The following is a 27,309-nucleotide window of genomic DNA, read 5'->3' as shown; positions in this document are numbered from 1 at the left end:
AAAGAGCGGGACAGCTTTCAGGAATAAACATCAGAGATAAAGCAGGATAAAGACAGAGCTCAGCGTTCTTTTAGACCAGTAAGTTTATGCTTCAGCCAAACTTATCTTTTTGATCTGCATACTTTACTCAATAAATCTAAGTGTAAACACTTACCAATACATCAAAATTGTCAGATTTCTCCATCCTGGATAGCTCTTCCGTGGACGTAGACCTATTTTTCCTTTCGGCTGTTTCCATAGTTAAACAAACACACGAGGTGGTTGGCAGCCGGTCACAAATTTTTTAACTTAAGGACACATTAACCATTAATATGACAAAAAACAACTGTAGATTTTGTCTCTTACTTATTTTTTTTTAACTTGTCTTTGTGACATTGCAGCGAGGACCTTTAATATTAGCTGATGTAGCGTTCTTTCTCACCTCTGGGACAGGTTTTGACAATTAGTTGTTTTTTAAGCCTTGAAAAACCAAATAAAAGGGGCTTCGGTCTTCGCTAATTGTTAGCCTCGACCTGGAGGAAGACTTCTGTCTTTTTCTTCATACTCTGTGTCCTGAATGATGCTCATAAGGTACTAATAATATTACTATTTGACAGAACATCACTTTAAAAATCACAAAAGAGTCAAAATGTTGATTCTGTTTAACATTTTAAAAGCCTGTCAAAATACTCCAGATTGTGTTTGAGACTCAATAGCTATAGAAGATAGATGATGCTCATTTATTATTCCAGTTACTCTGTTGATTAATCAGCTATTTGGTTTTTGTTAAACAATAAACATGATTTCTGTAAATGCTACGTGAACTTTAAAACAACTGGTGAAGCTGCAGTGAATCGCTGACATGCGGACCCCCCTTCCCCCGGCACAAATGACGCAGTCGTAAACTTTTATCGAGCGTCTCCATCTGCTCTGATTCAGCTTTTTAGTTTCGACGACTCGGTCATGCCATCTCTGTGGAACGTCATTTTAGAGAAGGAATCAGACAAACCAGCTGGTACATGAGACAACAGGCAGAGCAGATCACTGCCATGCTATCACACACACACACACACACACACACAGAGAGACGCACACACACACACAGACGCAGAGCTCTGAGTCAGACTGATTTTCAGTGAAAACGGCTGCTCTGTCTACTGGCCTGACTGAGTCATCAAAGAAATGGTGCTAAATCCCAAATCTGATAAAATCTGAAGACTCCTGTTCAAAAACATAATAATATTAAAAAGGAAAATCCAAAGGAATCCAATCCCAAAATGTTTTATAATACGGTTTTATTGAAATTAATCACTTTAATCCTGTAGGCCTGAGAAGAAAAGCAGCTCAGCTGTCGTCGCTCGCCTCTAACACACCCCGTCAGGCCTACTTTGACTCATCCTGTCTTTGTCGTGGGTTTGATGTGTTTTTTGGCATTCACAGAAGAAAGGGAATTTTACATTTCAGGGCGGTGACTGTAATTAAAACTTTTAATACATTGTAACTCCCTCTGGATTGGCTCAGAGCAGGTACAGGACTCCAGAGGAGAACATCACACTCAGCCTCAGCAGACATGGTAAGTCCAAACTTCACAGCAGATTCATGGACTAGTTTCTTTTAAATGTTTGTCTTTCATGCAGTTTTAGATAAAAAAGGTAAAACCTAAATTGGATAATATGTGTTACGAAGCAGCGTTAAGATGCTTTTAAAGAAGCAGCTCATTGTTGCTGCATATTTGGCAGTGAGGGTGACAGGAGGAAGAGGTGATCGCTCAGCTGGACAGTTTATTTTTTTAAAACCCATCCCAACAAGCTCAAACCTGACTTTGAACTAACATTTTTAGATATGCTGAGTGAGCCCTTTTAGTTTCCAACAAAGAAAGTCAGTCAGAAACCGAACAAACTAAAAATAAATAAATAAATTGAACAAAGAGCTTATCTTTGTTTTCAGTTTTTCCTTTTAACTAGATTATTTAGGGAGCATAAACGTGCAGAAATTAACTCGCGCCGTTCCCAGCCTTTTATTTGAGACGATAACTCTTGTTACCAAGCTGTAATCAAACAAAACAAATAAAACTAAGGTGCGGCTTCACCTTAATAACAGATTGCAGCAGAGCCACACCTTGTAACAGCCTGTCAAACTGAACTCAGTAACAAGTCTCTTTGTAAAAAAAAAAAAAAAAAAGAAAAAAGAAAAAAGGCTTTAAACAAATTACCTCCAGCAGCTCAAGTATCACCACCTCAGCTCAAACACTATAAATACAGAGACAAATCTAATGATTATGCTTCAAATTAAAAAAAAAATGCATAAAATAAATGAACAGAGAGGAAAAACCGTATCTTATATAAACGTTACCCCACAAATATTTTATTTCTCCATCATGATGTAAAACTGTGAGTTTACCTGATATATTAAGATTATTGAAACACACAGAATTAGAGTTAAAACTTAAGAACTTTCACTTAGAAACAGGCCAATTAATCATCGGACAAAATGAAGACGCAGCAACTGCAGCCGACATTTTAGTTTTTTAAGCAAGAGTACTCTTCTGTATATTATCTTTAAATGTACATGTTCTTCTAAGGGTTGTTAAATACACATTTAAGTTTAGCAATTACTGTTTAATTCTGATAAATAAAAAGTACATGAAGACAAAAAAAAATCGGTGTTGTATATCGGCCATCAGCTGCACTGATTTCAAACAATCGGTCATTGTTTGACTCCTGCTTTTACCTGAACACTGATTGGTTCTTGGTGAACGTGTGTGTGTGTTGCTGCTGTCATGGCTTGCATTTGTTTGTTTCATCAAAGCTGAAGTTCACCTTAAATCACATCTAGTTCTGAACGTTGTTCTTTGTCGAGCGATTAAATCGTGCAGTGATTTGATCCCAGCGGCCTTTGTTTGTCTGTCAGGCTCAAAAAGGCTGACTGTCGGTGAAAACGCTGATTGTTTCTCACTCATTGTGTCTTAATTCTGCAGAAGATTTCAGAGATTTTATTTTTTTTCTTACATTCGTAAAAATCCCGACAGTCACTAAAATTGTTCACTTTGGAATGATCTCATAATTTTCATGTTTGCTGTTTATATTTACCTTTCTGTGTGTGTGTGTGAGACGCAGGAAGCGTGTCCTCTAACTATCCTACATGTGAAGCGTCAGACTATTTTACAGCCTTCACACAGTTTTCGGAGAATTCAGATCCATGATTTAAGCAGAAGGGACAGTCTGTTCAGGGTTTTGCAGGAACAGAGACACAGACAGACAGACACACACACACACACACACACACACACACACACACACACACACACACACACACACACACACACACAAAGACACTTTAGAGCAGCTGATGAACCTAATAAGCATGTTTTGTGTGGAAACTTGCAGTGCTCAGGAAATAAGGCTTGAAAACCTTCAGACAAAAATGCATTTTCACAAATAATATTAATATTTTCTAATAACATTTCAAAGACGATGCTTTCTGTCAACTTTCATTAAAGTCACAGGCTACAAAACAAACCTGTGTACATTTTGTTACTAACAAGTACTAAATCTGCGTAAGTTTAGATCACTCTTTTATCTGAGCTTGGAGCTTTCTATCAATATATAGTTCAGACAAAAGTGCCTGAAACACAAACTACATTTGACTTTTATGTATTTTACTTTTAACAAAGCAGCCTACGGTGTTAATTATTGAATTTCCTCACAGACAGGCTTTCTGGGACAGCACGTGTGTGATTTTGTACTATAGGCTAACATAAATCTAAAATTTTTAGTCTTTACTCATGAATCAGCTTTTTATTCTCATAATATTCTCTTTATTCTTCTTGCAAAAAGATCTGTTATTAACCCAGTTTGTCTTTTTGTAGCTATTACAGGTGTGTTAGATTTCACTGGTGTACTTATGAGTTAACTTTAAGCTCCTGGTCAACTTTGAGCAGATTAAAAATGATCAACGCTGTGAATCATTTAGTGTAGCGTAAAGTAGTGCATAACTATCTAGAAATGAATTTTTTCTAGTTTTAAGGCCAAAAGTATGAGCTTAAAGTAAAAACTAAGTTTAAAGGTGTTATCTGTGGCAGTAATTTACTTGTCTTTATATTCAAAATGCAGTTTTGCTCAATTTTCCCTCTAATAAAATGAAGGAGGTTCATTTATTCCCTTCCCAAAAATAAAAAAATGAACCTGCAACTACCATGATAACTATCAGCAATTAGTCAGCTAGTTTGTAACGTCAGTGAATGCTGCTTTATGAAACAAACTCAAAGAATTTCTAGCTCTTTGACTTAAAGAAACCTTCGAAGGTCATTTGAGATTCGATTGAAAAAGAAAGCGGAAGTTCTATTTGTTTTTATTCTTTCTGAAAAGATTTGCCTGGCAGATATCTGATAAGGGTAGGGGGTGGCGGGGGTCAGCTCACCTGGGAGTCAGGTAGGGGACCCTCCGCTCCTGTGGCTCCTCCTCCACCCTCTCCTCCACCTCCTCCTCCTCCTCCTCTGTGCGCTCTCGGTGCCACGACGCAGAGCGCAGATCGTTTGTCCGCGGCGCAGGCGCCCCTCTCGGGTCTCTCTTGCTTGTCACCATGAGCACAGTAGCCTCTGAGAGCGTGTTTTTCTCCACCTTACAGCCCAACACCTCGGTCACCACCTACGCCCTCCCGTCGGACATCCACCTCGGGAATGGGGGCACGCTGTCGGACGAGGCGGCCAGGACGCGGCGCGTGCAGCAGCAGATCCAGATGAGAATGGCCGAGAAGTCCACACTTCCGCGTCAGAACGGCTCCTCCACACAGTACGCCATGTCAGGTAAATGTCAACAGGTTGTTTTTGGGCTTCTTTACTCATGGGTNGGGGCTCAGTTTTTATGTTCTGGAGGAAGTTTTCTGAGTTTGTTTTGTGGCTTTGGTTAGGAAGTGGAGTTTGTGTTCAGACCTGCCATAAACTGAAGCGCAGGTGCTGTTCTCATTATCTGACCAATGAGCTGAGCTTTTATGAGCTCATGTAAAAGTTGAACTCTGAGTCATCTTATTCAAAGAGGTAACTCGATGTGCTTGTTTAAAAAAAAAGAGGACAGAATATGATCCACTTCATATTCCCAAAACACTTGGACCTGTCCAAAATCTTATTCCCTCTGGGGTCTGACCTCATAGACTGTTCTGTTGTTGGCACGATTACAGTGGATGAAACTGGTGGTTTTATTTGTTAAAAGGCACCAAGTCTCTGTTACGCTTTAGACTTTAACTAACATACACCTCAAATACTCCAAAACAACATTCAAAAACACTTAAGTGAATGTTTTTATGGAGGACTGAATGTGCCAAAACAACAAAAAAGATTTATTTACATAGAAAAATGCCTAAATGGCTGGAAAGCCTAAAGAAGTAATCTGTTAGTGTTTATTTTTTTTAAACATTTTCTCTTAGTATTTTCCCTACATTTATTGATTTATTGTCTGAAACACATTTATTTCTGCATTTACTACGTACATTATACATGTTTTTAGATATATATTTATTCTGCATCGTCGTCTTCTTTCGCTTTCTGTCATTTTGTTCCACCAGGCTTTCGGTATTTGTGCTATTTACATTCCTTTGCATTTTTTTCTTTTTTTTTTTGACATCATTGTAGCCATACCTGCCGTACAATTCAGAGGAATGGGTCTGTCTTTTAGGGGGTATGGCTTATGTTCAGGCGCTCACCTATTGGCTAATTATCAGAATACGGCCATGACTAAATGTTTAATTAGTCTTAGAAGTCGACGTTTGAAATTTTGGATTGACGTCACACTGAACCTAAACGTTTTCCACTTTCATATTAGTACAGAGGTGGGATGTTTGCTGGTGATCAGGGTTAGCTTTTATTAGCGTCACAAACTTGATATAAATGCATCACGTTGCATTTCAGGCATCCAAACACCCTGGTAACATTAACAGAGGTTGTGCAATATGTGTGCGACTGATTTAATGAAATGCGCAATGAGAGTAATGGAAAATAAAACGGTTATTGCTGAAGCTCTTTTGTTTTACCTGCACGGCAGCCATGTTAGGTTTCAGGGTTGGGGATGGTAAAAAATTCCTAAAATGTTAAACTTGTTGACTTGTTGGGGGGGAGGGGGATTGTTGGTACATTCCAGATAATTACTCTGTCCTGATGCTCAGCTTAAAACGGAGGACCACACCCTAACACTTACAACTAAATGTAGAAAATAACAATTCTTCTTGTCAATTTGATGGATACCTATTTTCAGGTCAGCGCTTTGTGACAGTTTGAGTTCTTTCAGCCATGAAGCGATTAGAATAAGTTGTTTTTGTGGAGTTGGGACAAAACATTACTTTTAAAAAGGTTCTAGTTCTCACTGCAGCTTAAACTCACCACTTATGGTATCAGTGCGAAAGATTAGCAAGTTCTCTGTTATAGATAGAGGAAAAAATACAGAAATAAAGTGTTTGCTAGGCTTTACTCATGGAGGCGTTTATGCATCTTTATGGATATTCTCAATTTGGACAGTTTCAGTCAGTGCCACGGTCTCGTAATCCTGAGGCTGCAGGTTCAAGTCCAGGTTGCGTCACGAAGGACATCCAGTTGTAAAAAGAATTGCAAAATCTTTCATGTGACTTGGCTCGCTGAGGCAAACCACCTGCAGAAGGGAGCAGCAAAACAAACAGAAAGTCTTCCATAAATTTGGGTCTTCTAATAAGTCACAAAAAAACACCTCAGAAACCTAAAGTGTTTTTTTTTTCACGTTCAATTCGGCTGTGACTTTTTGCAGAATTTGTTTTTTTTTAAATGACGGAAAATGGGCGTTAAAAGAGGAATACGCTTTCTGTTGATCGAGCAGTGAACTTTAAACGCCGACTACTTTCTCTTTTTGCTCAAACACAGTTCAGGTGACTCAGCTCGGCAAACGGTGTCAAATGGAGCCTGAATGCGAGCGTGTTGGCTTTGTCGAGAAGCGGCGGGGCGGTTTCCCTCCACGCTTGTTCCCCTCAGGATTCCTGCGGATTTGTTTCTCATCAGCTCTTTTGGGGTGGGGGGGTGGGCGGGAAATTTTTCATTTTGTCCTCCAGCGGCAGCAGTTTTACAGTGTGTCTTGTCTGTGCAAATCACAAACGGTTAATGTGTAACAGGCCTTAACAAGTGCCGCTTTCATGAACTTCCCCGATAGCAGGGCGAAGGTTAGTCTCTCTCTCTACGATGAAAAGGGTTTCAGTTCTTATGCTGGGATAAAAGGGATGATGGTTGTCTTGACAACCAGCCCTTTTTTGTTTGTTGTCATAATACATCCACAAAAAAAAAAAAAGGAAAAATGTCCATGGTAGCAATCTTTAAGTCCATCAGGGTGGAATTTTCTGTAATGGTATGACTCATTAAAAAGGGCGACAAAACATTTCCCAGAGAAGTGGGAATTAATCTTGTTGGTAATTACATCCTGCTTAATAATTTGACACAATTAAGGAGCTGAAGGTGGGCCAAACACAGGAAAAAAAAACTAAACAACAAAAAATAAAAATAAAAATCTGCTAATGTGTGAAACTTGTGTTGCTTCTTGCAACAACAAATACGAGTCGCTGCGTCCAACCAAACAACACGCAGGGCGCCTTTGTTCGGGTGACCTCTGGATTCTGGGTAGAGTCGATTCGGAGGGGAGCCTCTTATTCATTCATCTAGTTTTAGTATTTCCCAGAGGCGCTGATGATACCTGCCTCGACAGGCAAACATGCCGTTCTTTAGGGCTGAACGTACGGTGACGAAGTGCGCGTCTTTTAAACGAGTCCACGCTCTGCTGTTGTTTTTCAAACTCCATCATACCTGTCAGACACTCAGTCTTTCTTGTTTGCGCAGGCCTTGTTTGGAGGACAACACCGACAGTCTGACTTTACGTCTTCAGACGTGGCATCTCAGAAAGGAGAATGCTGTTGTTTCAGTGGCTTGTGGCTTTGGAGGACTTCGTTAAGTGTTTGCACATGAGGAAAAAACAAAAACACCTAAAGGATTCAGAAAGGAATGTCGCGTCTCCTGTGTCTACCAGCTGTTGCTTTTATTGGTGATCTTTTTCATGAGTGAACATGGCTCGGCTGAAAGATCAAAAAGAAAAGAATAAATATATATATATATATATATATATATACACACACACACACACACACACAAGGAGATTGTGAACAAAGACAACAGACGAGGAGAAACTGTGTTCTAGTTGAAGGTGTTTTCAGGGTGTGTCTGTGTGTGCTGTAAAGGCTGCTGCGCTCAGGTGTGTTGGGTGTTGTCAGGGTTGGGTTTGGGTCACGTCAGAGGACTTGTCACTCACGCTCCGCTCCACCAACTGGTTTTGAGATGGCGTGCGCCCCGGAGCAGTGATCGAGGCGCTGCGGCCCTTCCCACCGCCTCACGTGGGAAGGGGAACAACAGCAACTTCTCAGGCGCTCGATCGCTGCCTCAGATATGCACGAAACTTGTCTTTTCTGTAAATGTTTCCTTGGCGGAGGGGGGGATCATTGCTTTTAAAGCGAGATCAGGGCGACTGGGATTTAACACACGTGACTGGTTTGGTTTAACGTGGAATAAAACCCTCTGATAAGAGGTTTGTTGTTGGGCTTTCCGTTTGCTCGTGGACACTAGAAAACATATCGTGAGCAAAACAAAAAATCCTGTCAACTCAACCCCATGGACCCGCAGTGCATCGAAGCAATCTCAGAAACACAGGTTTTCACAGTCAAGAATGGTCCTGACGAACCAATCTTGCAGAAAATACTCAAACTAGTATTTTTTTTCTGTCTTACATCCACAACATATTTGCCAACATTGAAGCTCGTCCAACCTGTCCACAGTGTTGTAGAAAGCAATTCATAAAATGTGGTGTTATTTACTTGGATATATTGGGTAACCTTGTGTCATATTAGCTTTTCATTAGAGCAAATTTCAACAATTAGGTGAACCAAGTAACCTTGGTGTTGCAACCTGCCATCGTTGGAAGTTTGTGGTGTTGTTGCGGGGGACGCTCGCGTTGCTCCAGCTGCAGGGTGGACCTCGAGACAGGAATGTATTTGCATATCCATTGCTTCATGCACACTTAATGAGACTAATGCATAGTGTTACGGGACTAACTAAGCCTTGAAAGGTGAACAGCATTATTTATCGACACATTTAAATTATTAACTGTTGAGCTGTCGAGGCTTGCTTGTTGGAGATTGTTACAGATAATCGACAGCTGGTTACGGTTTTAGAGATGCTCTTGGTGCAGAAAGAAATGTTTTAAGTGTACTTGATAACCTGGCGTTTAACTCTTTGCGGACTTTTGTGCTCCCCAGAGGACGAACCTTTTCCTTTTGTACCACTTTTTATTTGTTTGGTGGTGTGATTTAGGAGCCGATGAACAAATTTACACGAAATATGAATGAATTACAGCTGTTATTTACGGCCTCGGATGTACTTTGTGTACTATGTTCTAGTGTTACACGCACTTAAAGACTGGAAAGAAAAGGAATTGCCTAATCTTTTTGGCGCACGATCAGGAATGCCAAACTTGAAACATAATGAACGTGGGTTTCGTCAGACATTTTCTGCTTTCTGCTGACACAGATTTTGACGTTGCTCGTCCTCAGCCGGTAACATTTTGTCACACAGCTGTCATCGCTCCTTTTAGACTGTAATGAGAGCGAAGCGTTCACACGCTGACTGTGCACCGGCAGAAACGTGGGTGCTTTTTTGTCTGTTCTCAAAGCGATCAGTAACCGGAGACGTTGAACCTGACGACAGGTCAGCTCCTGCTGCTTACAGACTCTGTACGTTCAGTCTGTGCTGCAACAGGACACCTGCTATTCAGACCGGGACGTCCTTTATCCGATTCATTGCTGTGAAATGCTTTAGGAGTGGGGAATTTACAGATTATACAGCTCTCAATCGCAACAAGTGTATTTTAATTCACTGTTTCTGAAGATATTTAAATATATCTTTATGAAATGAGTATTAGAACTGTTATATATTAGTAATGTTTTCCTTTTTTTGCAGACTATGGTGGTTCGTCCACAATGAAATACAACACCTACAATCCAAATTTCAGCTCAAAATCTTCCTATATGTACTCGGGCTCCAAAACAATGGTAAGTTAAGCAACATTATCTAATACATGTATTTTCATATTTTGTGGAAACTGATCAGCTGATCCCTCAGTGTTTTATTTAAATGCATGTTTCAGAAAAAGAAACAGAACACTTGTCTCCAGCCTGGGTCAAGCGGGACACGGCATGTGTGATATCTGACAGTGGGCTGAGAGTTTTCAAGTGTACCCTCGAGATTCTGATATTTTAGTTGTGCAACTGGCAGACATGGACTGTGTGTCACGCATGTTTGAGCTGCCAGTGTGTCAGAGACCTGATGTTACATTTTTGATCTCTGAGTCCACGAGAGTCACTTGTCAAAACTAGAAACCACTTTGATGAAATGAAATGACTCACAGACATTTCACCCTCACATACAGTTTACAGGATCATATTGTGTAATTCTGCATGCATGATGAGTTATAACAGCTACGCCCATCTTTATCTTCAGGGTCCTCGCGTGTCCCAGAGGCAAGACTTCAGCTGCCGCTCTGCGGCGCCAGACCTGGCCCAGTTTCAGAGGATGAGTGTGGGAGGAGGCGGCGGCGGAGGTGGAGGTTTTTACCAAGAAGAAGTAGTACGCATGGGCGGCTACCAAGGGAGCATGAGACACCCGAACAGAGTGGACCATGATGCCATGTCCCTGCATTCACTTCGAAATGTGCCTCAGGCGAATCCCTGGATGATCGATAACAGTGATGCAGGCAGCCTGGTCTCCGATCGGGACGCCACCTTCGGCCGTCAGTACACTCAGAGTGCAGTGAATGGCTTCGGCGGCCAAATAAGGCAAGGAGGAGGCGCCATGATGACCCAGCAGAGCATGCGCCGATCTCAGAGTGGCACTCTCACTCGCAGCAGTGGGATGATGGGGGGAGGAGGAGGAGGTGAAGTGATCCATCAGCAGCAGTCTTTTAAAGGCCCGGCCTTCCGCACAATCAGCAGGATCACAAACCGGAACCGGTCGAGCTTTAACTCCATGTCCGGGAACCAGATGACCTCAAGTGCTAGCAATATGGGCGGAGGAGGAGACATGGTGGACCGAGGAGGGTTTATGGTGTCCACGTTGTCTGGCTCTCAGGGGAACCTCTTGATGCAGCGTCAAGGAACCATGAACCGCAGCATGTCCATCAAGAGCATGCAAAGTGTTGGCAAGGGTATGGACATCTACGGCGGCCAGATGGAAATGGGAACCAGCTTCGGCAACCTGGGCAGGTAAGGAGTTTAAAAAAAAACAACAAAAAAAAAAAACACAACTAAATGAAAGTTGAGCAGATGGTGAGTTACACTGCACAACTTCTTTACTGCAAAAAATGACCCAATGTAGGTATTTTAACTTTCTGTGCCTCCATTATTTAAAAAAAAACTTTTTTAAACCATAAGAAAGAAACAGACTCCTGACTAACACGTCCTCTCAGGATGATAAATCCTCACCAGAACACCAAATGGGTTTTAATCCACAGCTGTAAATAGTCCACTATAGGAATCCGATTATTACGAGCCCAGATATTTTAGAACATTTAGTCTTTTTAGATAGACGTACAAATATAAGTTCAATGTCATGAGCCTGCCGGTATAGCAGGAGCAGTGAACCGTAGTCGTTCTGATGACTCGGGTTGTTGGAAAATCATTTTCAGATTACTGAAAGTGATGAACCCGTATGATGGTGTTGCTTTTTCTGCATCACATTGGCAGGAGGATCTAATCCTGAGAGCCGTGCGTTGGGAGGAGTCCAAAGCGGCAGAACTGGTTTAGGGTTCAGGGTGTGGCAGTTCAGTTTCAGGCCTCGCATTTCACACATCCCGTAATGAGCGGTTAGGCGTGTGGATTTGCAAAACACTCCTTTAAAAAAAAAAAAAAAAGTTCATCAAGCTGAATTTTTGAACAAATCCTCTGTGTTTAATTGCAGTGGCTGCTGCTATCGAGAAGACATTTCATGCTACCGAATGTTAACAGTCTGATAGATTCTGTGGTTTTAATTTGTTTGTTTGTTTGCGTGTTTTGGCAGCTTAAGTATGGCACAAGCAGTGGAATACCTGGGAGAGGATGACCTTGAAATGCAGGTCATGGGTTCAGCCTTCATTCAACATCAGTGCTACAATGAAAATTCAGCCAAAGATGAGGTACTTTGAACACTTTGAACAGACCCAACTTGTGGTTTGAATTCCTCTCTGCATTCCTTTACAGACGTTCAGCCATAAAAAATGTTTTTCTTCAAGGGTTGACAACCGTTGATTGATGTCTCTCTGTTTGTGGGAACACTAAGGACACCATAGACTATAAATTTATAGCTTCCCCTTCGTTCACTGTGTTGTGTTTTATAGTTCATCGCCTCGTTTGTGTTCAAACCAGCTCCTCCCTCTGCTCCTGAACTGTCTCCTTCGTTAGCTGAGCAGTCGGAGCAGACTCAAGTTTTCTCTTTAAGTGCGAACGACTCCAAAACACTGGCTTTTCAAACCGACAACAGCTGTGCCTCCAACTATTTTCTATGCAAATTAAAGGCCCAGCGATCCTTAAACGAACGCGTATCGCACGCCGCCTTTCATGCCAAAGTTTTACACAAAAATCATCTTTCTTTGTGGGAAATTGAGTCATAGCCATTTTGATCAAATGTTGAAAACAAAATCGTTACAAAACGTTACAAGTGATCTTGTGAGATAACGCACGAGCCATTAGAGCTCAGAGTCGGTGTTGGGGATTTCTCTCCGCTACTACCACACCAAACTTGAGCTCAGCGTCTTTAAAATTGAGTCTGATAAGGTCGATTAGCTGTGGTGGCCATCTTAAAGTTGAATTTAATCAGTTGTTGGCCTTCATCCAGTCGTTACTTTCTGAAAGTTTCATTAAAATCCGTTCGTTGGCTATTTTGTTAACAGACAGACAAACAAACACACAAAGGCAAATACATGATCACCTGCCTTTAATGGTGGGAGGCAATAATCATCTGTCACCACTAGTTTATCAAGATTTTGACCTGAGTGATTCTTTCAGCAGAGAATAAAAACTTCTGATTGATGTGAGAAACATTTCTACAGCAGTTGAGTCACTTTTAAAAGACGTATTTCAACAAATTTTTCTATCTTCTTGTGAGCCGGTTTAGTCAATTGTCTGAAAAGGAAGAAACAGAAGAGTTTTGGGGAATGCAAACACTTTGCTTACTGTCCTGAATCAGAAAAGATTCATATCATTCAGCTCGGTTTATTTCAGCTTCTACTGATAGCACCTTTCAAGATAATAACATGTTTTAAAGTGTCTCACGAGACGAAATAAATGGCAAGTTAAGCAAATATAAAAGATTAAAAGACCGTTCTTTAAATGTATTTACAAAAAACAAAATTATGATAGAATAACAAATAAAAGCAAAAAAAATGTTACAATTTTTGTTTGAATTGGGGTAGCAACTACAGGTAATATCATTTGAACATTTTTGTAATATATTCACTATCGGTGTTTAAATAAGCGTAATTAATGTTTTATTTTTTTCCAAAATGGAAGAGCTATTTCCCACGTCTGAATTTGGCAACTTCTGGTGTTAGATTTAGATAAAGAATAACCCCCATCCCTGCTGATTTTTAAATTTTATTTTTAAGGTGCGTCATCTGAATGGCATCGGTGCACTGGTGAAGTTGTTCAACAGCGAAAACCCGGAAGTGCGGCGTTACGCCACCGGTGCCACGCGCAACCTCATCTTTGAGAATCAGGAGAACAAGCTGACCCTCATCAGAGAGGATGGCATCGCTGAGCTGGTCAGGGCGCTCGACGAGCCTGACGATGAGCTTCACAAAAACATCACAGGTAGAGAAATGTCCATCTTAGCTGTTAAAGCCGCAAAATCACCTTCGGCGTATGGTGGGGTGGAGCGTAAACACTTTGAGGAAAACGATTTGGCGCCACACCAAAAGTGAATGGACTCAAAAGCAAAAAGGAAGTTTTGTCGCAGTAGGAAATGACTGCAGACTGGTTCGGACTAGCTTCCTAGTGTCCGTGAAGTTCTTCGAGCAAACGGGAGCCTTTGAACATGATCTCACGCAGACAAAAAGGAGAACGCTGCAGAGTGTCTGAGAGCTGCTGCCATTTCTGGGAGTGTGGCTGAGCTGTCTGGGCCTGTCGACTGGGATTACCGCTACTCCCTATTTTGTCTTATTTCACGTTACACCTTCATTTATTTCTGCCAGATGAGTCCTGAGTCTAAAAAGAAGATCTGTGAAAGACAGAAATTAAAAGCATCTGTATGTTCATTTTAATCTGACCACTTTGGAAACTCTGGACACTGATTAGTTTTAGAATTCCAGTTTTTTTTGTTCACAGTTGACTGAGAGGATTAATACCACTCTCATGTCTAACTTTTAAGGGTAAAGCAGCAAAATAAAGAGATGGTGCAGGTTCTTTAAAGTGGCGTTATCAGTAATCACTATCTTACCTGCAGTAGAAATCACTCAAAGCATCACAGGATGGGAATATTAGGCAAATGTTTCCTACAGGGGCACGGTCTAATTGCTAGTTTGTGAGAGGCCAGTTCTAAAACAGAATGAAACAATGTCTTAAAACAACTCCAATCTCAAAATCCGTAAAGCAGTACATTCGGACGTGTTGTCTCTTTTGCATTAGACATTTTGTTTATGTAGAGTTTTATAGTCATTGAATTGAAGGCCGAGTTGTTACCAGAAATGGTCCCTGTGAAACTTGTTGTAATATGGAGCATGTTAGGTGTAACCAGACAATGTAACTATCTGATAGAAGTTTCATAAACCAGTGTCTGCACGAGCCACTAAGCTGTTTAAAAGCTTCCTGCTGTTTTAAAACTGCAGGAATCCACTTCAGTCGTTGCCCCACTTGGACTAGCGGTTAGCTTGTTTTTTTCTGTCCGCCTGACTTTCCAAACTGATAAATCTCTGAACCATTTTTACTACAGGTAAGATACTGGTTACTGACCTCTGTCAAATAACCCGACCTGTTCCTTTAAGTGAGGACAGGGAAGGTTGGAATGAGCAAGGTAACGAGCTGGTTGGGTGAAGTTAATCAGCTGCTTACTGTAACGTGAAGCTGAACGGGCATACGTCAAAGTTGTCTTTTGTTGTTTGTTTGTTTTTTTTCTGTGTAGGTATCCTGTGGAACCTTTCATCCAAGGAGAAACTGAAAACGGAACTGGCCAATAAAACGGTTAAAAAACTTACCGAGACGATCCTCATCCCTGTGTCAACCAAAGAGCTGGACGACGCCGAGAGGATGAACGAAGGCTCTGACAGGCTCTCAGTGGCTCCCTCTCAGGCAGAAATATTCTGCAACACCACAGGATGCCTCAGGTGCGAATCCCACGTCAAGTCTTAGATCTGCTCTGACTTCAGTGGGAACGTCACGTCAGGTTGTTTACGACGGCGTGGAACCCATACTAAATAAACAATAAGAACCTCACTGTAATGTTAGCTGATACTTTGGTAATGATTATTAGGATGTGGGTGGGGTAGAGAAAAGAGTCACATCTAATGATTACTTTGTGGGAGTTTCATTAAAACTCATCCAGTGGTTCATGAGATGTTTTGCTAACAAACAAATGAACACACAAGCACTTTCATTCTTGACCGCCTTTCAGGGCTGCAGGTGATAATGATACACCAAGTCAGTGCAAGCTTCCAGAGCATTTCACTTTTTCTACCACTGGGCCAGATAACTCTCTAACCGTGTTCTCTTTTTGTCTGTGTGTGTGTTCAGGAACGTGAGCTCCGCCGACCCGAAGACCCGTAAGCTCATGCGAGAAACGAAAGGACTGTTGGATTCTTTGGTGAACTACATAAAGGCCGCCACCGACAAGAATAACACAGAGGAGAAGGTAGGAGTGGAAGCCGTTTTGTCTTGTTGAAAGAAGGCCCAGTCCTGCTCCGTTTGTGCATTCATCTGTCTGTGTTTTCTAAGGGGGTGGAGAATGCGATGTGCATCCTGAGGAACCTCTCGTACCAGCTCTACACCGAATTGCCTCCATCGATGTTTCCAGACGGGAACGAAAACTATCAGACGAAGTCCGACAGCATGTCCCCCGGCTGCTTTTCATATCGGAGCAGAAAGGCCAGAGATGTATGCACACACATCAGCAAGAGCTTACGCTCGTGATGACAAAACGTGTTGAGTTTTAACGCTGACTTCTTGTATTGTTTTCTTTGAATGACAGAGAAAGCAGGCGGCTAAGTTCAAATTTAGTGAGATTACAAACAACCCAAAGGGACCAGAATTGCTCTTTCACCCTACTACTCTCGGGGTGTACCATAAAGTTTTGAAATCCTGCGAGATCAACGTTACCACACGCGAGTCGGCCACTGGAGCTCTGCAGAACATCACAGCTGGAGAATCGAAGGTGAGCCGACACATGAATCGGACTTTGTTCGATCAAAAACGAACCCAACCCTCAGTTTATGTGGCGTTTAAACTCTGTCTCTGTGACACGCAGAGTGCTTCGATGCTAGCCAACTGGGCTATTGAGAACGAGCGCATCGTGCCAACCCTGATCGATCTCATGCGCACCGAGAGGGAAATGGAGCTGCGATCTCTCACAGGCTTGTTGAGGAATCTGTCCCGTCATGCAGACAACAAGGATAATCTTGGTCAGTCTTTATTTGTGTGTTTATTAATAGTATAAATTTACAAAACTTAGTCTTTCATAAACAGACACTGTTTTGGAGGGGCGGGGATGACATCTGGTGTGATTTGCCAGTTTGCAGCCTGCCTAATTTGTGTTTTTTTTTTTTTTTTTTTTGTGAAATTTAACCACTGTTGTACATTGCATCTATGATTTTTTTTTTTTGTTTATTTAGCCACAAAGTTGGTGCCCAGCGTGGTAGAAAAGTTGCCAGAAGCCGACGAAATGAAGGACAACCAATGTGACGTAGTGGTCAACCTCTGTGGCATTCTCAACAACTTGGTTATGGCCAGCCAGAAAGCTGCCAGAGACATCTGCTACTTCAATGGCATCAAAAAACTGTTTGACATCAAGAAAAGCGAGTCCAGGTCTGTAACGTAGCAACACGTCAAACGCATTGTTCCTGGCTAAATGCATACTACTCGCATCGAATGTTTGCACCGATTATCATATGCGTTTTGTCAACTTTAACAAGTTCTAACCTCTGATAAAATGATTTCCAGCATTGACAAGCTAAAAGCGGCCAAATCAGCAAGCACAGTCCTCCTGAACATGTACAACTACAAGAAACTGCACAAAGACTACGCGAAGGTAAGAGGCTGCAGGATTTTTGACAACTGATCATGCAGGAACTGCTGTTTGCTTTAAATGTGGATCTGAAACATTTGTAGTTAATGCCAATGACTAAATATTTTAGACAAAGTATTTAGTACAAAAAAAGGCTTCAGGTGTGTCAGGTGTGTGAAAACATTTGTAAAATGTTATCCAGCAACTTTACTATCTGCAACTAACCTGTGATTTTCCTCATAAAGAGACTTTAAATTATTCCTATGATGAAAGTGACTGCTCATAATTTCTCTTCTGGCATCTTTTAGTCATACATGTATCAGTTGTCTTGCACTTCCAGGACTTGATTTTAAAAAGATTAATTTCTGTGGAAAGGTCATTAAACGATCAATACCTTAGCTGCTGTGAATAGCTCTCTGCACATCCTCAGCTTGGAGTTTATTTGACGAGCTAACAGCTAGTCAGAGCAGGGCAGACCTACGTGGATTGCTGCTGCCTTAAAACAACAACAATCTCAGTCAATATCATGCAAACGCGATTGTATAAACCTTTACATTGCCAACATATTGACATTACGTGACTATTTACCTAGAACTTCATGATTATTTCCAAGCGTAAATATTGGCAGCAGTTATTTGCAGCACTTCTGGCAGGAGTATGTAATATTTCAGAAATAAAAATTGATGGTTTAGAGTTTTTTTTAATAGAACTTGCATGAATTTCTATGGAAGTTGTTGTTTTTTTTGTTTTGTTTTTTTAAACACAGCAGCGGCAACCACTTTGGTCTGTGTTGGGATGAGCTGTTAGCTATTAGCTCGTCAGTCAGGCAGGAATTTAACCGTATCTAAAAACTGATTTTGTTCAAAGAGCTATCTACAGCAGGTAAAATATTACATCCACGGAACCGTACTTCAAAAAAATCACAGCTATCGCTCTCTCTTTTTTTTTTTTATTATTTATCCAACTTCTTTGAAGGAGTTAATCCTCTCTGTATACTTCAAGATGCTTTCAGATCAATTTTTTCAAGAGTCTCCTGTCCTCCAACATGGGTGGGAACAAGAATCAATAGCTTCTCAACAACCGACCTCACAAAAAGTCAACGCTTTCTTGTTGCGAATCCCCACCCTCATTCTTATCTGTGTATGTGTGTAAGAGAGAGAGAGCGAGTTGACGCTCTTCCATTTCTGTTGTTTCCTCGTCAGTTGGATGGCACGTGTTTAAAACCCATATATCTCTTGGCTGCTCTCACACACACATACCCAGCCAAGCAGGTCCATGTGATGGGCTGAACCCTGTGATTTTTACAGCTTTCTGCAGATCACAGCTTGCCACTCCCAAAGGTGTGGCGTTCGATTTGTTACCTAATGAACAAGTCTGAGCAGAACAAAAAATGTGTTAATATTTGTCATGGGAGGACGTTATTTTTTTTATGTTCTTCACTGCGCTGTAGAATCAGGTGACGGACTGAGCTCCGCAGTCAGTCCAGGATGAGTTTTAAGGTCAAGTGAGCTGTTGTTGATTTGTGTAATAAGTAAAAAACAAAACAAAAAAACAGTATCTTAAATAAAACTTGTCTTTGTCTCTGTGTTGCAGGGCGGGTGGGAGAAAAAGCATTTTACCGATTCTGTCTAAAAAGAACAAGGCTCGATTTTTACCTGCAAGACTTTCTGATAAGATCACGGTCACTAAAGTGATTTTTGCATCTGACCAGCAGGAGTTGAAACTTTCTTGTTTTTGTGCAACCTAATGGACGTTGACGCAGTAAAAAGAACTATGGATCCAGCGGGATTATGAATGAACTCTGGTACTAATGTCTGCACCTAAACCATTTACTCTAAACACTGTTTGGTTAGCATCTTATCTGGGATTCGCCTCTTCTCTGAACAACATTAATTTAGATAAAGCAGTTCTTTTACAACCTGCCCATGGATAACTTGGACACTTATGCCCTATTGCCCTCTGTTGTAAACTCTTAACCAAATATTAAAAAAAGGCATCTTTGTAAATATTTCTCATTACATTTTTTGTATTTTAAAATAGACATCTCCTTATTAAAGTCAAAATTATTACTGTTGAATGTAAACTAGAGATTATTAAAAAAAGGATGTAAATAGGTTTGCTTTAAGGGAATACTTTTATCATGTGACTTTTATATTTACTGTGTGCTTTAAAAAGCATATAACTCAATCTTTTATATGAAATGCTGCAGTGTGTAATCAGCTGGTGGTGTGTAAAGTAAAAAAAAAAAAGAGCAAAAGCAAAAAAAAACCCACATTTTTCACACTAAGTAGTTTTAAGGCTTATGAATGAAAATGTTGCATATTTGAGCACCTTCTTGAGTTATAACTTGGCACACAGAAAATGATTTAAATGTATTTGTATAAAAAGTAAACTTCTTAGAAAACCGACACATTAAATTTTGGAATTGTAATAATTTCTGCTCCGTGGTTATAAATGGTGATTATGTTTGGGTTTTGGAAGTTTCTGGCTGTTTTTTCTCCTCGTGTTTCTTACAGGCAGATGTAACATCTGATTTAACTAATAAAGACATTTTCAAAAGTATTTTGTACGAGTGTTGCTGTAATAACAAACACTGATATGCTGAAATGCCCGGACCACACCCTGTTTACATATTTGCTCCTGCTCAGACAGGAACAATACTAGATGTTCCCTGCTGCACCCATATTTAGACTCTTACCTGACTGCACGGAATCGTTTCTCCAGGGCTCATCAGTTCTGTCGAAAAGGACAAGATCTGCGCATTTATTAGAGAGACTATCTTCTTAATTTATCTGTTTATGCCAATCATTATTAGTTATGAAATGGGGACAAACTGCTTAAAAAGCAAGAGTTCTTATCTTTACTTTCCCCGTTGGGGTCTAAAAGAGACGATCAACAAAGTGACGATGAACACAGTTACTTTTTTTTTCCCACAGATGTTTCAGATAATATTTTACACAATGATACAAATATATACACATATATAAAAAATCTAAAAAGTCTCTGATAATTGGAAACAAAATGGCACATTAGGATTTTATACCCACAGTGTACAGAAACACACACACAGCTACATGACAAATATAAAAAGTGGTGGTCACTTCATAGGTCGGTGGGATTCACACGTCCTCCTTCGTCACCAGGCAGTAAAAGTCGGAGCGGGCTGCGTAGCTGCGCGCTCCCAGATCCGACATGTCGATGTCAGAAGAATTTGGCTCAGCTGCTCCGATGGGGGCACCGGGGAGAACCGGCGCTCGAGACGATAGAGTCCTGTACATGGGGAGCCGAAACCCTGCAACAAAGAAACCCATCTCAGTGTCTCCTGATTATCTCATAACTATACCTGGTTTAAGTCATATACTCGTTTCTCCCCCTACAACAAACTGAATATTTTGTGAATAACTAGACCGAACTGTGGGTTAATGGAACTACTTCAGTAATTTTTGTTTTGGCAGCGTTAGATGAATTTGAGAAGTTTCATTCATGTCTGTCAGAGACGATGCTAAAGCCTGCAGTGAAGTAGCTGTGTTTAACACACACATACACAGACGCAACAGGTGGAAAATACAAGGAAAGCACAGTCCAAATGATAATCTCCATAACATGTCTTCAGCTTAGTACTGCTGAAGGAAAGACAGCTGACAGTGGCTGTAGGTTTTTGATATTTAGATTTCTGTAACCAGAGTCAATCTATATTCTGTCCACTTTAGAAATACTGGTGGACAAACATCCACGAAGCAAAACAACATGCACCGTAACTATTTGTTTTGACTGCATCTTGGTGATGATGGCATCTTGTCATCTTTCTGGCCTTCCACATGACGCCATCAACAATAAAGTATTTATCTTCATTATTAGTATTTATGGATGTGAAACTTCAGAGCCCGCCAGGTGCCAGGGGGTTAAAGTAAAAACCACAGATCGTAAGAATTTCCCACAGTTCAGTAAACTACGCGCAGATCTGATGACAGCCAAATCTGATTGAGAACAACTAACAGATCATTGTTTTGGGTCAGTGAAGCTAATATTCTTCTTTCTAGAATAAAAACTTTCTCAACAAACTATTAAACTGTTGTAAACCCACAAACCTCTCTGCTCAATGACAGTAAATACACTCCACCCTCACTTTAATCAAAGCAAATCATACAACGAATTGTGAGTGTTTAAAAATCCTTAACAGTGAACAGAAACAAACACGCATGTTTCTCATTCAGCTTTTGGAATGACATTAAGAACGTCTAAATGTCTGACATAATTTTGGTGCCAACACCATTAAAGCCAGTATCTGCGACGAGTTGGAAACGTGAGAAAACGGGTACGTTTTCAGTTGAATTCTGAGTGCTTTCACAGAGCGACCGGTTTGCTGTGCAGCCAACTTTTGCACAGCGATTTTGTAGAAATCATGGCCTATTTTCACACGCTCTACTTGTAAAACTGTATTTTAAAAAGGCTCGAGCTGTGCACATTCAGTTGCCCATCAAAGTGGTTTTTTTTTTTACAAACTCTTAAATGCACATTTTATTTTACAAACGCAAACAAGGAACACAGCGTCAAGTTACAAACTTGTGCATTTGCAAGACAAATTTGTCTTGAATGTGTTCAAAATTCAAGTGATTAAACAGCGAGGTCCTATGACTAATGCAATGAAGTTGAGGATTCCTGTGAACACAGACACTTGGAGACTCCTGTGTGAGTGCCGTCCACCATTTGTCACCAACAGTCTGTAAAATACTGGCTTAATATCATTGAATATCACAGCCAGTTGCAATTGTTCCTGAACCCTTATTTCACTTCCAGTGCTCTGTTCACGTCTGATTCGCAGTAAAAAAATTAAAACATCACTAAACACAACACCTGCTGTTAAACACAAATTCCTGAAGCACAATTTCCTAAACTGAAGTCTATTTCTCCTTTGATCCCTGTTACTTTCTGTGCTCCGTACAAAACAGCAAAGTAAATATTTGTGCAAACTTATATTTTGTTAAAAAGTTAACTATTACCTCCAGTTTATTCAGTGTTTGTTGATTTATAATGGTTAAACTGGTTAATGTATTTAAGCTGTTAAGATTTTTGCCTAACATAAAACACAGAACATTTAAACAAACAGTTTCCTCTTTTGTGTGTGTTTTATCGATCTGCATATAAATACAATTAATAGTAATTTATATACAAAAAGAAGAATGAGCCATGGAACAAGTGCACAAGAACAACTCGTCCAGTGACTGCTGATCTTACCCAGATCTCCAGCTCCATCTGTGTCTGAGCGGCAGTCCAGGTAGTCGGGGTCAAGGGTCAGCATGGGGTCTCTGTCTTCCTGCAGCACAGTCTGAGGGTCGCCTGCAGGCTGACTGTGGAAGGTGACTCTACGAGGCATCGCTAGAGCCAATTCTTTCCAGAAGTCAGAGGAAGGAGTCTGGGCACCAAAACCACAAAACCTTAACACATTAGCTCTTGCTGTCCAAGTAAAAGGGAGGTGCAGAACATTTACATGTACAAAATTAAAAACCTGAAACAAAATCCTGTTTTGCAGGCACCACGCTGTAGAATTCATTTAAAACAACTACAAGTTTTGAAGTTTAACAACCCACGAAAACAAAACTTTTTTTCCCCCAACATTAAAACTAAAAGCTTTCATTTTATGCAACATGTGTTTCTGTTTTGGAAATTACATTTTATGCATAATTACATGTAGGATATAATTAAAATAAAAGCAAGACTTGGCCCCTCTCTCAGCCACCCAAACGTAACCACATGGAACCGGTCTGATTATTTCTCAGACAGATTTCTGTCTGTGCTGTTTTTGCCTCAGGTCTTCTCATTGGTTGAGAATAAGGAGTACTCAGTTTGAGAAATGGGATGATGCGTACTTTCAGGCACCAATCAGAACCAGGCGACATTTAAATCAAGATTTTAGGACAGTCAAACCTGACAGAAAATCCACCCCACCCTTCAAACTACTGATACACATTTATGAAAGACAAATACTTCAGACTGGGAGCGCTGTCTGAGAGGCAGCATTTATAAAAATGCTTCAAAAAGCTCTGATGAAAGGTGACAAATCTGTTAATTTTTTTTTTAGAAAAGCACTTAAGTTTTAGGAGCCTGTTTTCTGAGGATAGTTTGAATTATTTAAAACCTCTTTGACAGAGCGACTCAGTCAAAACCCTGTCCATTGAAAGCAGACTTTACCACCAAGCTTCAGCGCTAAAACTAATGTTCTTAATGACAAGGTCGCAAATTGTCAATAATAATAAAGTCGTATTTTTAAAAAAATGAATGTGTTGTGTTTAAAACAAACAGAAACGTGTAAATATATTGATTGCATGAAGTATATGCTGAATCGTACCACGGAGTTGTGCCTCCAAGTGAGTAGGGTGAGCCGATGTTGGTGCTCGTTGAGCTGATGCTTGACGTCAGAACTCATGCGTTTGGACTGACCCTCCAATGTGATCAGGATGGGCTGCTGACACAGCTCCAACAAGTGCAGAAGGCCCTGTCTGAAAAGGAAACCGCCGCGGTACGTCAGACACTCTAAAGGGAACCGCACAGATGCAACACTGACCTCAAGTGGTGAATTTACGTCATGCAGCAAGAATTTTACTTATAAAAAAAATCAGAAGTCTGTGTGAGTCTGACCTGAAATTGCTGGTGCACCAGTCCTGCTCGAGATAAGCGTGAGAGAGCAGCACTATGAGACGCCGAGAGCGGCTCATGTTCATTAGGAGCTCTGCAGACGGGGCTGGATTGTGTAAGAAAGGCTGATTTACTTTTCACACATCACAGATAATACACGTATAAAACGAAGACATTCATGAAAAAACATTTATGGAAATATATTTTCTCTCCATGTGACGCTACCTGCACCAGGTAGGATATCGTTGTCATTGAGGTGCAACTTGTAGCCAGTTTTATTTTCCAGGTGAGGTTTGAGAATAAAGTTGACAAACTTCCTGTCGTAGTCGTTATTGACGTACGAGATGTAGGCGTCGTATAGTTTCCCATCTGAGGACACAGAGACACAAACATCCCTCGGGTGTTGAAACTACACTCTCAAACAGGAGAACAGTCACTTCATGTTGCTTTTGGAAGACTCACCGTTGAATTCATAGTCCCCGAATGAGTTTTTGTACCAGAGTTTGATGTTCAGGTGACACCTGATGTAGACGATAGCTGCTACACCCAACAGGAGGAGGAGGAGGATGGCAGCAGTGACAGGAGCTGTGTGGCTGGGACTGTCTGACCACACAACAGAAACAAGAAGAAAAGTGTTTAATAATAACTTAACTTCAAATTCTAACCTTGTGTCATTTAACTGGTTAGTTATGTCAGACCCACTGTGGAGAAATAAATCTGAAATGAACTGGATGAAAGAAATCCAGTCATAAACTGGACAGATCTGTTATTTGTTCAGTTCGAAAGCCTTTGAACAAAAAGAAATATGAAAAGATAAAGTTTTCAATCAAATACTTTTTGAAACTCAAACCATTTTCATTGTGTACAGGAATCCTGAGACTTTCTGCAGAATCTCCACAGTGGCTTTTTGTACAAATTCAACACTTCTCACAGATGTCTTACAAAAAGTTTACAAAAAGAACAAAAAAAAAAAAAAAAGAAGTGAATGAGGTAGATTGCGGTACAGTCACAACCTTTTTTGTTTCTGCCCTTACTCCCAGGTATGCAGCTTACTTTCTAACATAAGACATGATAAAATGCATACAGTATGATGTTAAAATCAACATGATCTTTATTTTACATGTTCTAAGAGTCTGATCTGCCAATCTCTCTGTGCTGAAAACAAAATCAGCAAATTTTGTGTCCCACAATCTGCGTTATAAACTGATTCCTGTGGTCTCTGCCAAGGCAAAACTCAGAAGCCTTTCTGATTAAAAAAAACAAACAAAACAAGCTAAAAGAAAATTTCATTGGCAAAAAAAAGAAAGAAAAAGGCTGGACAGTATTCTCCAAAAAGAAGAGAATTTCAGCGTGTTTTTAATTTATCTTACTTGAATTCTGTACGACAAAATCAGAGGAAACGTTCCTCACTGTGCAGCTGTAGAGTCCAAAATCTTCTGTTTTTTTCAGGGTGATCTCAAGCAGACTTTTAACAATCACCTGCCCAGCTGCAGGAGACCTGATATATATAAAAAAAGAAAGACAGAAAACATGATCTTAGCATCTCTTAAAAACCCTAACTGTGATGCAGGCACACTAATGGAAAACTAATCTGTTAAAAGCTTCCAGTGACCATGACGACGTGTTGAGGAGGTAGATCGTGTGGTTGGTGAGAGGCTGGCCAGCTTTGCTCCACTGCAGCGTGGTTTTACATTGCTCCTCTGATGGATCCCAGAGGAGCAGAGCGGTGCAGCTCAGTCTCGCAGCGGATCCCACATTCCTCCAGAGTTTGGTCGGGCTGCCGTTTGGTTTAAACTCTGGGGCTTTGGCACACAGAGACTCTGCAAAGACATGCTGCTGTTAACTGTGAGCGCTACAGACAATGAAGGCCTTTATGTAGAGTCGGAGGCTGCTGCACAGCAGACTCCCCTTAATGCCTCGGCACATACTTTAAATTTGAAGCAGGGGCAGATAACGGGGTGCTGAAAGATCCATAGTTTTGAAAGATGAATTCAGTAACAGTGAAACACTAAGCGGGGCTGCACAGAGAAGCAGAGGTTAAAGCTGTTGCCTGTAGGCTCAGCCTTTCTGTGTGGAGTTTGCATTTCCTCCCACAGACGAAAAAAAACAAACATGCAAATTAGGTTATTTGACTAAATGTGAGTCAGAATGTGAATGGTTGTCTCCATGTGTCCCTGTAATGGACTGGCGACCTGTCCAGGGTGTCCCCAGCCTCTCGCCCGACGACTGCTGGAGATAGCCATCAGCTCCCAAAAAACAAAAAACAAAAAAAAGCAGCTGAAGGAAACGAATGGCTGTGTAAAATGCAACGCTAATGCTCACCCTTTACAATGAGGCGCACAGTAAATGATGCTGTCCCATTTCCCTGCTGGACACAAGTGTAATTTCCTTGGTCCTCGAGGCTGACGCTGCTGAACTCCAGGGAGGTCTTCCCCAGGTGTTTGGGAAGCTGCTGACAGTCCTTCAACCAGGCGAACTGGATTTCAGAGACGCTCTGGGACCGACCAGGCTGGAGAGGGCACTGAAGTGAGTACGAAGGCCCACGCTGCCCCACATAAAGCACCTGCTCCTTAAATCTGCTGTCATTCACACAGCTCTGGCCTAAAGCAAAAACACAAGAAAGAAGATGTTAGATTACGTCGTTAAAGATTCAGAGTTTTTTCACACAGTTTTGATTCTGGGTATTTGCTAACAGTGTCCATCCTGCGCATGCTTACATTTTTTAAAAACTGTATGGACAGATCAATCAATGCACACTTTGAAAAAGGTGGCTCATACCTGAACCACTTACTGCATTAGTCCCAGGTGTGTGCAGGTTGCTTTAATTAATTCTTGGAAACTGCTTTTTAGTCGAGAAAGCAGTTTGCATACAGTCCAGAGCGACAAAAGACTGCGTGCAGCTGCAGTGCAGTCTGAATATGATGGTGCATGTTTACTTCAGGAGCTTCTAAACCAAAACAATATGATGATTTAGACAAACAAACAAAAATGCTTTAATTCAGTCTCTCACAACTAATCATTTTTATTTAAATAAGATATATTGAAGTTCCCATTAAAAGCCCTTTTACTTTCTGAACGTTCAACCATATCTAAAAGGAACAAATAGTACTTTAAAAATGCAGCCACCCTCCCTGGTACGACGCTGAAGTTGGCATTAAATTCTAGCGTCGAATAGCTAAAGGGCGATTCCACCTAATTTTTCACTACCATCCGCGTCTTTAATTGATTCTAATTTAAAAACTACAAATCCTAGACACTTCAAACCTGGACTGGATTCTTCTCCTCTTCCAGATACATGATTAAAACCATGATTGGGATTCGTGAAACCTTTCTCTGATTTGTGAAAACTCATTAAAGTTACATTTTCACCTGTTTTTGGCATCTGGATGGCACTACATCTGTTCTAATTA

The 27,309-nt window shown here is 40.8% G+C and overlaps 2 protein-coding genes across 3 annotated transcripts in view; one reads left to right on the top strand and one right to left on the bottom strand.

Moving 5' to 3' along the window:
• Window positions 1–1,399: 1,399 nt before the first annotated feature.
• pkp3a (plakophilin 3a) lies at window positions 1,400–19,581 on the top strand. 2 transcript variants are annotated; one of them, XM_017405997.3, is made up of 14 exons: window positions 1,400–1,552; window positions 4,606–4,783; window positions 9,986–10,077; window positions 10,526–11,286; window positions 12,080–12,194; window positions 13,662–13,866; window positions 15,173–15,374; window positions 15,781–15,898; window positions 15,982–16,140; window positions 16,235–16,417; window positions 16,511–16,664; window positions 16,875–17,067; window positions 17,203–17,290; window positions 18,860–19,581. In XM_017405997.3, exons 1-14 carry the CDS (start codon window positions 1,550–1,552, stop codon window positions 18,896–18,898), a joined length of 2,490 nt encoding a protein of 829 aa, XP_017261486.1. In that variant the 5' UTR covers window positions 1,400–1,549; the 3' UTR covers window positions 18,899–19,581. The 2 variants fall into 2 exon arrangements, with proteins under 2 accessions (XP_017261486.1, XP_017261485.1); XM_017405996.3 differs by lacking the exon at window positions 1,400–1,552 and having other exon boundaries at window positions 4,414–4,783.
• sigirr (single immunoglobulin and toll-interleukin 1 receptor (TIR) domain) overlaps window positions 18,978–27,309 on the bottom strand; it is an 11,627-nt gene continuing 3,295 nt past the window's right edge. The window contains exons 2-10 of the mRNA XM_017405634.3: window positions 26,222–26,500; window positions 25,512–25,719; window positions 25,270–25,397; window positions 24,362–24,502; window positions 24,125–24,268; window positions 23,903–24,005; window positions 23,613–23,763; window positions 22,502–22,679; window positions 18,978–20,558 (exon numbers count right to left, since the gene is read on the bottom strand). Of these exons, the coding sequence (XP_017261123.1) occupies window positions 20,386–20,558; window positions 22,502–22,679; window positions 23,613–23,763; window positions 23,903–24,005; window positions 24,125–24,268; window positions 24,362–24,502; window positions 25,270–25,397; window positions 25,512–25,719; window positions 26,222–26,500 (1,505 nt within the window). The 3' untranslated portion in view covers window positions 18,978–20,385. The remainder of the gene's footprint in view (window positions 20,559–22,501; window positions 22,680–23,612; window positions 23,764–23,902; window positions 24,006–24,124; window positions 24,269–24,361; window positions 24,503–25,269; window positions 25,398–25,511; window positions 25,720–26,221; window positions 26,501–27,309) is intronic.

This window comes from Kryptolebias marmoratus, linkage group LG11 (assembly GCF_001649575.2).
Source record: "Kryptolebias marmoratus isolate JLee-2015 linkage group LG11, ASM164957v2, whole genome shotgun sequence".
In the NCBI taxonomy this organism is placed as follows: Eukaryota; Metazoa; Chordata; class Actinopteri; order Cyprinodontiformes; family Rivulidae; genus Kryptolebias; species Kryptolebias marmoratus.
Note: the sequence above shows the minus strand (reverse complement) of the source record. Positions and strands in the feature narration are given on the sequence as shown.

Bases quoted from the DNA above. Each gene is read 5' to 3' on its own strand.
- pkp3a (XM_017405996.3), top strand. From the start codon at position 4,561: ATGAGCACAGTAGCCTCTGAGAGCGTGTTTTTCTCCACCTTACAGCCC. The intron at 15,899-15,981 runs GTAGGAGTGGAA...GTGTTTTCTAAG, and splicing joins AGAATAACACAGAGGAGAAG to GGGGTGGAGAATGCGATGTG. The intron at 16,141-16,234 runs GTATGCACACAC...TTTGAATGACAG, and splicing joins GGAGCAGAAAGGCCAGAGAT to AGAAAGCAGGCGGCTAAGTT.